Below are 12,217 nucleotides of genomic sequence, written 5' to 3'. Positions count from 1 at the left end.
TTCCTATTCCCATTATATATCATTAACCAAAGAGGAAGATTAGATGACCCACTTAGAATTCATGCTCCCTAGTTTAGTTTCTAATGGAGGAGGCACCTCCGCCAACAAGGCAAGAATGTCAACCCATGATTGGCACATAATATTTTGTTAGCTAACAATATATTCAATTTTTTCTGAACTTGCGTTTAAAGTGACAGGTTCGGATAGGCCCATCTGTCGAAAAACAGCGGAAGCAACTTCTGTATTGCTGTAGAACCGATGTCTGTTGCAATTCATCAGCCATGGCCATCGTGCTCTTACTTGGCTTCTCCACAGAAGCTTTCTGTTTCTTCTTCAAACCCTAAAATTCGCAACAGGGTACGCTGTACACTGACAGGTACATTTTTATATTATCCAATTTTGCTTCTTCTAGTAATGCGGGAGATGCCGTGAATTGAACACGCGGCGCGTTGTTTTGTGTTACATGTTTGCTGTCTTGTTAATTTTGATTCTACTGGCGTTTGAACCAGTGACTTTTGGAAGCTGGAAGTGAGTGGCGGCGTGAATTAATGCTGAATAATTCTTTTGACCCGTCTAAATTATAATTATATTATAGTGGAGATAAAACGATAGTATTGAGTAGATACATATCGGAAAATTGCCGTATTATTGATAGTGGTGAGTCGATAGATTTCATAAATTTGCTATATTGTTGCGTTCTCAGGAGTGAACTTGGAGATCTGATATTTCAAATCTCAGTGAGTCTATTAGAGTTTCCAGAGTGCATTAGTCGATATATAGTCGGGACTAGCGGCATATTAGTTTTAAAACAAATATCTTTGATTCCGCTTCGCTGAAATTTTGCTGTATCAGGCGAAATGGTTTTGTGGTACGAGTTGTAGAAACGTTTATTCACATTAATCTGGCGTGGGTTTTGGATACATGGATTCACTAAACTGATCATTTTACATAATTTTTTGGGATGTTGCATTGATATAAGATAAGGTTTAGCTTAATTGGTTCACATTGCATATGGAAAATTAACCTTTTTGAGCTTGTTGCTAGAGTGATTTTGGAGTCAATTCACACGGTGTTTTGGCTTAATTCCTTCATTAAATTGACTTTATCTTTGAAAATTGGCGGGTGGACGAGGAGGGAAGGGGTTTTTCTCGTGGTAAGGGCTATACAGGCAATTTATAAAATTATATCTAAGTTTTGCATGGACCGGCTTAATTGCTCCGTTAATAAGAGCAATTTTTTTTGTATTGCCGGACAAATGTAAGGTGAGATTATAGGATTTCCTCTGATATAAATGGCATACTTTAGATGTGTTAACTTGGGTCACAGATGGGTATTCATTTGAAATTTTGATACATTGCAAGCTTGCAGATGCGCGATATATTTATTTATAATTTTTTTTTTGGCATCTAGTTGGTTTTAAACTAGGATTGTAATCCTACAGAAACAAGACATCACACTGCCATCACATGACAGCCTCTGAACAAAAAGGATTGAATACAGGGAGGATACCGCAAATATATTTTACAGTTGATCCCTGGGTCAAATGCTGCATCATTGGCTTTGTTGAATATAAGTATAGATATGTTAATTTTGTAAATTAGCCTTACAAAATCCATTGTAGTTCTGCCCTTATCAGCCTACCTCATCACAGCAGCAAGTGGTATCTTGCTTCGATAGTTTCTTCTCATACTCTTTTAGCACAATCGATAAGTGTAATCCAGTTCACAGAAAGGAACATGCATTACAGCAGTGTATGTAATTTTAAAAAACAGCATTCTGCGAGAATGCTGGGTAATTTTAGAAAACAGCATTCTGTGAGAATGCTGGGTTCACATGCATTATGGAGGGGAAGAATGCACTCTACCATTCCTCTTGCCTTTCGTCCACTCTCTACGAGCTAGTCATCCATTTTTAAGGCACCTTTAGATAGCCCTATCGAGGTCACCTTTGATAGTCAAAAGGAAACTTTCATCTCTTTTGGAGGCATCTCTTACCAAAAGAAATGAAAGCCTTTTTACTGTTAGTTGCCAAATAATAATTTAATTTTGTTAATCCGTCTCTGAGATCTCAAATGATTTGGCAATTCTTATTTTCTTTGCATGATGAAATTTTCTTGGTAGATTCAAATTAGCCAGTATTAATCCTGATCCTGACAGTTTTAGTTGTCTCTGGATTTTGTAGATGCCTTAATCTCTGGTAGAAGTATTCAGTGCCTGATAATAATCAGAATGTTGAGACCAGTGTATAAGTGCTTTGTGCATTGATCAATCTTAATATCTATTTAAGTGTCAAATTTTACATAGATTAAGTTTATTGCTCAGGTCAAGATGACACTCACAATAGTTTTTATCATCTAAGAAGTTTGAAGATTGAATAGTTTTGGTTGAATGTATTGTTTGTTTTACTTAATCTTAAACAAACACTGTGTTAAGTTATTGGCAAACATAAACTTCAACTTTGATAAAATGTTACGGCTATATTACATGCCCCTGATTCACATCTTAGCTAAATCACTTTAGTCTGACAGGAGAAGTAATCATAATATTGTTGGCAATTTGGCTAAGAGGATGATATAGGGTTGTCATTTATGGCAACATACATCTACCATGAAGAAGGCAAAAATGTTATGAAGTTTTGGATACTTGGACTTAAAAAATTGTCTAAGTGTTGCTCAAGAAAACAGTGAGAAGGTAGACTATTTTGTTCAGCGCACTTCAGTGGAGGCACTTGAGCATGTGCGCTCTTAGGTGAAAATAGTACGGATATTGAAGAACACATGGGCAACAATGCTAAATTTTTGGAGTTGTACAGACAGAGTAATGGCAGATTTACCAGGTATAGGACTGAACAGACAGAACAGAGGTAAGGGCAGAGTAAAGGCATTTTGGTTTACCAAAACAATAACTCAACAATGTTGGGATGACATCCTAGATGTTAACTCACACATGGCAAAAGTTAATTCAAAAGATTTAGCAATGTATCAAGCAGCAAGGCTGACAGGATAAAATAATTTGATATAAAAGAAGAACTTTTTGTTTGTAATAAGTGTGGCATTGTATTGTGATATAATGTTTGAATGCACACTTTCTATGAACAATATTGATGCGAACTTGATGATAGTACAGTACAGTATGGATGTATGATCAGTTTTGAAGAAGGCACCTAAAGGACAGATCAGATATTGAAGATATCAGTACCGTGTAAAGGTTTTTGTGTCTATCTCTTTTTGATAGCATTGTAAAGTTATAATTGCTTGATTGAGCAGTGGGCTCATCTAGCATACTTTTATATTGTAATACCAACTTTTAACAGGGTTGAGGCTTCTAACAAGGCCTAGTCCTCTAACAAGGACAGATACACTATATGAATGTAATATACTCCTAATAGGGTCAATATCTTTCACAAGATATTTTTGATTAGTGGATCATTTTGTGTGCACCATCCCCACTGGGGTTTTCCCTTGGGCAGTGTTTCCCTAGTTAACAAATAATGGTGTTATGGGTATGTTTATTTTTTAGTTTGATCATATATGCAAGTTTAAAGATTGTTAATGAAATGCATAGTTGGGCAAAAGTTTGTGGAACACTGATTCATCCCTCCCTCTTAGTATTGCCTATTTCTAACAATTATGCACACTTTTTTCTTAATATGCTGTCAAATGGTAAATTATGGAACAAAGAAACGGTATCTCCTTAGCATTTGTTAAAGGCTAGTTGCAATCAACTCCCTACTGAAGAATTAGTGTATGGAAAAACTGAACTTTTATGGTTGCCCCAAATCATGTACATTGAAGATTTTACAAAGATTTTCTTTTGAGATATACCTCAAATATTCACTTCTGAGATGCTCTTTTTAGACCTTCTGCTTCTGTTTGGATTATTCTGTTATAATGTTTCCTTATTTTTGTGTCCAGCTTGCAATGGTTAATTGGGTTTGTCTTGTTTTTATTAATGTTTTCTTTACGAAGGTTATTCCAATTTACAATTTTTTTTTTGGGTAGGGATAAGGGTCCATTTTCAACTGTATTACTGTTAACCAGTTTAGAAAGAAGTAAAGAACTAATAATTAGAAGCGTAAGATAATTGAATGCTGTTCTATCTGTGTCATTTGCAATATTGTAATAACTTTTGTACTTTGCATTATTTATCGAAGTCTTTTGGGTCAGCTTAATTTGCTTTTCTGTTATTCCTCATATTATTTTCTTTCTGGCATCACACAGAGTCTATTGCAGAAACAAACCTTAGTAGCACAGTTGAACCGCTCCTCCTCCGCGCTGTTCGGGGAGAGACAGTTGAGAGGCCTCCTGTTTGGCTTATGAGACAAGCTGGAAGATATATGAAGGCAGGTTATATCCATCTTTTTCATTCCTATGTTTTAATAGATGTTCTAATTGTTCATTTCCTCACGTGTTGTAAAATATGTAGACATAAATAAACAAGGCTTCCTATTCTTATTTAAAGGTACTATCAGGCAAATGGAATTTCTAAGATATTTATTTTGAATGTACATGCATTTGCTCTAAATATTGGTAATAGATGCATTTTTCCTTTATAAATTTATAATCAAGAACATTCATGAAATATATGTCAGGACTTGGAAAAAAGGAAAAAAAATAGTATGCTATTGTGTGAAAAATGCCATTAAAGTCACATGCTATTTTGAAAATTTTAATGGGGAGGGACTACATCCTAGCCTAACCTCTTGAATTATTTTACTTTCCTATTAAAACTTAGGCTTACCAAGTTGGGACTTCATCTGACTTGCCATATCAATCCCTGCCTTAATAATGAATCATGTCTTAATGACCCAAAAGTGGCCTCTGGAACATTGTATATGTCTTGGTGGTTCCCATGAACTGCTGAAGTAACTTCTCCGATGGACAAATATTCGCTGGCCTTAAAGTTGCCACCTGATGCAGGATATATAATCCACCTCTGCGAGCATCATAGAATATATTCATAATTTCAGCAGTTACAAAATTTAATTGAGAGCTTACAAGATGCCTGTCATTCAGATTCCTTCCAGCTTTTTTTTTAGGACTGCAGGAATTGGTTATAGCACCTTCTATTAACTGCAATGTGCTGTGTAGACTTTTTAACAGTGACTGGTGATGCTGGTGCGACACGTGCTCCAGTACCATGTGGGCTGAGTGGAGATTAGACCTCGTGACCTCATTGTAATATCCCCAAATAGGATACTAAAAAGGAAACAATGATTTATGCAAACTAGGGAAAATCTGATAACAAAAACTTTGCAAAATAGGGCATAAATCTTGAAATTCATTTGCATATAAATATCTTCATGACAAACCCAGATTTTGGGTCAATATTTCATATCTGCTTTTTGCAGCTAAACAAAATATGAATTTTAGGTTATTCTTGAACTTAGGAGAATCCAATCAAAACTGTTACTTCTGCTCAGAATTTTCAAAACCATGATTTAGACATTTCCATCAAACAATATGATGTAGATAACGTACAAAAATATTTTAGATTTGGGTCATAATGTTTTCTAGCCCTAGCTGACCTTCTAAAAGTGGTGATAGGCTCTCAAATTGACTAGCATTAAATCTGGAATTGATGCTCTTTAACAGTCGTCCACAGAAAACTCAGAAATAGATGATTTGCAATAGTGAATGTTACTAGATTTGAGTGTCCAACGCTAATATTGTCTTTAATTTGGCCTCTAAATAGCAATGTGCTAGATATTCACAAATTCTAGCTCTTCCATTGAAACAGACCCTTCCAACTAGGGAAAGCCCATGCTGAAATCAGGGATACACAAGGGTTTGAATCCTTGAGCCAAGTTGAAGCAGTAAGCAAAAATCTTCATCATATGAGTTCTAAATGAGCCCCTTAGGGTGTTTTACAACACCTTCTAGAAAGATGAATCGATCTCCACCTTTAATATTCCACCTCTTAATCCAATGCTCCAAAATAAAAACCTTTAGTGTGCACCAATGAAACTTTTTGAAGCTGGGACCTGCCTTGATTTTTTGTCATATGTTTTATTTAGTCACTCGTACATAAAAGTGGGGATAACTTAAGCCCTTGGCTAGGCATCACTTAAGTTGCCTAAAAGACATGCCTAACTTATAATAACTTAAGTTCACTGAAGTTGCATTAAAAGACATGATCTCACTTAAAAGTAGTATTTAGAACAAGCCGAGGACTTGATTTTTTTACCCAATGATGCTCTGTAAACATTCTCTTCCTCTTGGGTAATCCAAGGAAATGACAGCCAACTGCTGTTAATTGTCTTGTTCAGAGCTGGGGACATTACAGTCCTCCCCACCCAAAGAATGCTTATCCTCAAGCATTTGAAGACTAGGATGTTTGAGTATCTCCTCTCCTTCCCATGTTGCACCCTCCATATGCAAGTTTTTTGATTTGATAAGATATTAAAAAATTACTTTGTTCCTCAGCCTTTTCTGCCTTGTAAAATTGTTTCTGGTATAAGTATCAATTTCCCCTCTTCATCCATTGGGGGTAACTCAGTTGAAGGTGTCACTTGCTGTCCAAGTGCCTTTTTGAGGTATGACACATGGAAGACATTGTGAATCTTGCTGGTGGATGGCAACTCCAACTCATATGCTACTTTTCCAATCCTCTTAATTGTTTATTGTATAGGGTAAATGGATAGTTATTGCATTAAGAGACTAGAATATAATACATAACAAGATAGTACTTTATTCATATAAGCAGAGTATACAGTCACAAGTACAACGATGATCCATAGTTCAATTCAGATGATGTATATATATCTCCTGAAGGGGTGACTCAATAGTCACGTGACCTTTCGGACACTAACTAATCCCGTTGGCTGTGTTTAGACTTTGCCAACAACATCATCCCCCCAAAAGAAAAGTTGTCTCCGGACGACAAAATAGAGACAACTAAGTACATCAAAATAAGACTAAGAAGAAGGGTGCGTCCCTAGTGGTGCGGGTGTAGTAGCCTTCAACTTTGCACGTAACTCGTGCACCTTTTGGGTCTGGGTGTTAAGATCCACCTTAGCCTGTATTTGAATCTCTAAAGTTCTCTTCATCATCTTTGCTATGTTTCGGAGCTCCACCTCTTTTGCATCCAACTCCATCTGCAGCTGACTGTTGGCTTGCTTAGCTTCCTCCAACTGAGATAAGAATGTTGCCAAGCTGACTGGTGCGTAGCCAAACTGGCTTCTACTGGCACTAATCTGGAAGCTATCTCCTCTTGAGCCCTCTCTGTTGCTACCTGATCTGCCTGACTCATTCGTAGAGCATATTATGCATCCCTATACGCCTGTACTATCTCCCACGTCAAGTTCTCCACTCACCTCTCTACCATTGGCTCTCTAGTAGTCCACTCCTGTCTCATCTTCGGAGTCTCTGTGCTAGGCCACCCTTGTGCCTTGAAGCATACTATAAAGGTAGATGGGCATCTAACTCGCATGAAAGATAGAACTTGCTCCAACTCCTGCACCACTATCTCCAGTGCCCGTGTTTGTGCAAAAATCACTACTTGGTGACCTCAAGTCACCATGTCAGCCAAGTATGCTTCTACATCCTCCCCCATGGCTGTTGAGGGAATTGATGTGGGCTGCTCCTGTCTGCCCATTGCTGTCTCCATTGCCTCTAACATCCTTTGAGTAGAGTTGTCTGTCGGGGGTGGAGGTGGTAGCTCAACTGTACTAGTGGGGTGACTCTCCTTTTGGGCTATCAGATCCATCTCCTGTGATACTTCTCTCATAGGCAAGAGAATACTAGATAACGACGTTGTTGGTCTGATGCCAAACCTTCAACTCAAGTACGCACTCAAGTCCTGCGCTGTACTCGTCCTACCTGCATTAGTAGCCAATAATGCAATATCTATAGTGACTACAACATCTGAATCAACTACCTCTAGTCGAACCTGCGGTGGCCTTGAACTCTCAGGGACCTCCTGTGTTGGTATGTCCATCACCTCCTCCGGTACGACTGTAGCTGGTGATGGGGGAGACTCTGTCTGTAATGTAGCCACTGCCTTTGGAATGACTGGGATCCATGCGGGTACTGGCAAAGTTGTTGCTACTATGACAGGAGTTGTCTGAACTGTCCAAAATCAGGAATATGCATACCTACAGGGGCCAAATGTGATGTAGCTGAGAGGGCAGGTTGTGGGAATAGCAATGGAGTCGCGTTAATGACTTCTATCTCTTCGTTATCCTCCATACCCTCTTCCTCTTTGTCCGTCTCACTAGCATTGAATGACATCTCTTGCCAACAACCATTTGCATTCCCATGTTCCGAGCTTGCATCCAACTCTTGTCTGGGTTGCTTCTACCTGACCATGGCTTTCTGCCCACCTAGTGCATCTAAATGTTTCCATTGTATGATGGGTGGCTCGCCTGGAGCGAGTGGGCTAGGATTGACCTCCAACATGTCAAGGGGAATCATTCGTGTTGTTGCATCAAGGAATAATCCAATGGCATAGTGGGGCATGTAAAATGTCATGTGCTATAGTGGCATGAACTCGTAGATGCATTCTGCCAATAATGCGGCCCAATATGCTTCCGTTCATGATCCCATTCATCACTGCTACTTGCGGGAAGGAGATATTGGACGTGTGGCTCCATCTCATGAGCCTACTCTTAACGAGGTCTTGAATGTTAGACTTTTTTAGTCCTATGCCTTTCAAAGTGTCCATCAATGCTTCTTTTTCTGCTTGAGATAGCTCACCGCACACAAGTTCTATCAGGCGCACCTTCACCTTTCAACTTAATTTTTTCAGTTTGCCATCAATCTTCCTACCTCCATGTGCTTGGCCGGGTATGCCGAATACCCTAGTGAAGTCTGGTGCTTTGAAGGATATTACCAAATCTCGCCCTAGGTAGCAAAATGAGTTGGTTCAAGAAAACCTATCATAAGTGTCGATCATGGTGCATAGAAAGCCCTCATACTCATGAATGCAGGAAATTGACATTCAGATTGGCCATTCTACCTATGCCTTTCTTATTTTATTCTTTACTGTGTGATTATCGAGGGTATCCTACCACCATTTCCTACACTCTAACTCATTCAGGCCTTCAAAAGGTATATTTTGGGGTGTGAGCTACACTGTTGCAGCAGTTGCCTATGTTGGTTGTTTGCCCTTCTTTTTGCTCGTGCTTGTGCCTCCTGCAACACGGATGCTTGAAGGCAATGTCTTCACATTTTGATTCATCCTCTTACTGGTAGTTGAATCTTCTTCCAACTTTTTCTTCCAGGCTCTCTTCTCGGCTGACTCCATAACTATCTTCTAGTTTGTCTTTTTGTGTGCAAGAGATGATTAGGTGGTTTTGGTTCTCTTTTGAAACAACTCCATCGTACAACTCCTCCGAAAGCTCTGTTGGTACGACAACTATACTTGTACTTGGACGAATTCACATTGACAGTCCGGATGGCTGCATTGCACGGTGTCCTCTTGCAAGGCCGTATGGTCCAACCTAATCCCTTACCTTGCCCGGGCAACAAGTTGCGTCCAAGCTTCTTGGATGCATGGATATTTCATTCCGTACAGCTTGGCTCCTCCCTTTTCGTACATCTATGGACTCCTGCAACTGGAACCCTCGACCATTCCTCCACCCTTCATAAAATCAAATTCACCACCTCACAAATCAAAGATTTGAATCCCCCTTATGCACTTTTAGGATCCTTTCCAATCTCCACAATCCACACAACTCCTCATAAACCTTTCCAATCTCACCACTATGCACAGGGGCCAGGTTTGAATCCTAGCCAAAAAGCTTCTCCAATCTCATGAAGTCATATAGGTGCCAGGTTCGAATCCCAACCACAATCAAAATCTTCTCATAATCCTTCAAAAATCTACCAATTTCAACAGACCACGGGTTCGAATCTCAAGCACAAACCAAAGCAGCAGTTCAGGCTTCATTGCAAATCGCCAGTCATAGGTTCAAATCCTAGGCACACATAACTCTTCAAAATCCACCAGCTTGTACATCTCACATGTTTGAATCCAAAATCCTGAAATCCCAAATCCTTATCTGCTAAACAACTCCTATTTTGATTGTCACCATACATTGAATAAGTAGCTTTAACTCTTAATCCTCGTATGGTAATGTCGCACGGACATACAATTTCTCTTTTGGAGCTCTATAATGCCCTATGGTCTCTGCATTCCTTGGCGCTACCTTACAGTTTCATGTCTAAACCGTATAGTGCTTTATGTGTTCGGCTTGCTGACTATTACGAGCCGTACGACAATATTTTCCTCCCACTTAGTTGTACGGTGTGCGGGGTCTGGAGTCTGTACGATGTTTTTCCTTGCCTAGGCCATAGTTTGTGTGGTGGAGCTATACGATGTTGGCTTCAGGGCCATACGGTGATGCTCTTTTCTTCTACCTAGTTTGTACGGTATTGTCACACTTTCACAATTGGACTCTTCAACTATATGAATGTAGACACTTGGAATTATGACATGCACTCTCTTAGCTGTCTTCTCTGTTTATTGTTATTATTATTTACTTACTGTTATTATTAATTATTCACATTTGATCCAAATCATTCATTCGGGTATCATCATTTCTGCGGCCTTCATTCCTCTGATGGTAAATTTTTACCTTTGAACCATTTACCGGGTCGATCACTTCACTTCCTTCGTATCATCCTTAGTAATGATGTTCTCCTTTGGAGTGCTACTCTCATCCGAATCGGAGTGCGGATCCTCCCCCTTTGACTATGACTCCTCTGTTGAAAAATACTCCATTTGATTTGCCTTAGCCTTGAGAGGGCACTTATGAGATAAGTTCCAAGGCTCTCTACAATGAAAACACAAGTTCCTCCTCAACTCATTTAGGGTGTCATTATCCAACTTCCTATTATCCCCTTTTGGCTGTACATCCAGTAAAAAGGTTTTTTTGTCCTTATCCTCATCCTTCTTCGTATGTGAATCCTTAGGCTGAAATCTACTCTTAAAAGAAGAAGGCGCTAAGTCACGAGCCTTCTTAGTGGCCTCCTGTAATGTAGCGAAGTCATGCCCCTTGACCCAACCCCTCAAGGGATCTGAGAGTCCGTCCATAAACAACACTACCAATCTCCTCTCTGAAATATTTGTGACCCACACAACTAACCTCAAAAATTCACTGATATAGGTCTCAACTGACCCCCATTTCTTGAGCTGTGCCAACTCCTTAAACTGTAACTCGGGATCTTTGGTATCAAATCTCTATGAGCTTCTTAGTGAACTCTTCATCAGATGTGATTTGATTATGCCTCAAGGTTACCATGCCATGATGCCACCACTCATGCGCTGGACCCTCCAAATGAATAGCCGCATACTTGATAGCCTCCTCCTCAGGCATAGGATTCAGTTGCAAGTATGTATCTACCTTATGTACCCAAGATCGTGCAGTTATCTTCCTCGAAGCATCATAATAAGGTAAAGAAAGTTTTCCAACTTTCTTTTTCAGCTCAAAGTTTTGATTCCTCCCTCTTGCTCTAGGCATATGTCTCATCCTCAAGTCTATATAATCTTTGAGGGAAATATCCGCCTGAAACTCTGGTCCGCCAGCCTCCCAGTCCCTCTTGAACTGAACCTGTAACTTGGTACTTTGTGGTTCATTCACTTGTTCAATCGAATCTGTGGGTGGGAATGTGGGTAGGAGAGGCCTTGAGCTCGCTGTTTGAGCTAGGCGTGCAATGTGTCTAAAGTTATCAGCCTCATTCCCATTGTTGCCTTATCCATCATTATTACCATTGATATTATTCTTAGGACCATTGTTGTTGCCTCGGCCTCCATTATTATCATTGTTTCCGTTGTTTGCATCGCCTAGATTAATATTGATGCCCATTTATCTAGCCATAAGCTGCAGCATCATATCCATTCGCCTATTTTGCTCCTGTTGCATACTCTGCCCCTGCTCTAACGTACCTAGTAATCATCTGAACATTACCTCATCTTGATCTGGACTACCTTTGCCTAGTCCTATATTCCTGTCATCTCAGTCATGCATACTGCCGTCTTGTTCAAAGAATATCTCCTTTGTGTCTGTAAGATTGGATTCTATGTCCACCTGCACAGATGAACTAGACTGCTTGCTCTGTGAGTTCGAATCTTTGTTGTCTTGCTTTGGTATGGCAGAAGTTAATGGCCTTTTTCGCATGCTCAAACATACATTCTTAACCTGTTTTATCTCCGACTTTAGTGTTTTTACATTTTGTCAAACACTTTTCCCTCTATCTATTCCAAATTCCCTGTAA

The 12,217-nt window shown here is 39.5% G+C and overlaps 1 protein-coding gene across 1 annotated transcript in view; it reads left to right on the top strand.

Moving 5' to 3' along the window:
* Positions 1–215: 215 nt before the first annotated feature.
* The window catches only part of HEME2 (Uroporphyrinogen decarboxylase), a 97,610-nt gene continuing 85,608 nt past the window's right edge, over positions 216–12,217 (top strand). Inside the window, exons 1-2 of the mRNA XM_089819356.1 lie at positions 216–376; positions 4,220–4,341. Coding sequence (XP_089675482.1) covers positions 259–376; positions 4,220–4,341 — 240 coding nt within the window. The 5' untranslated portion in view covers positions 216–258. The remainder of the gene's footprint in view (positions 377–4,219; positions 4,342–12,217) is intronic.

The sequence above is a fragment of the Cupressus sempervirens genome, chromosome 3, assembly GCF_028749045.1.
Source record: "Cupressus sempervirens isolate cs-2001-9-10 chromosome 3, ASM2874904v1, whole genome shotgun sequence".
NCBI lineage: Eukaryota > Viridiplantae > Streptophyta > Pinopsida > Cupressales > Cupressaceae > Cupressus > Cupressus sempervirens.
Note: the sequence above shows the minus strand (reverse complement) of the source record. Positions and strands in the feature narration are given on the sequence as shown.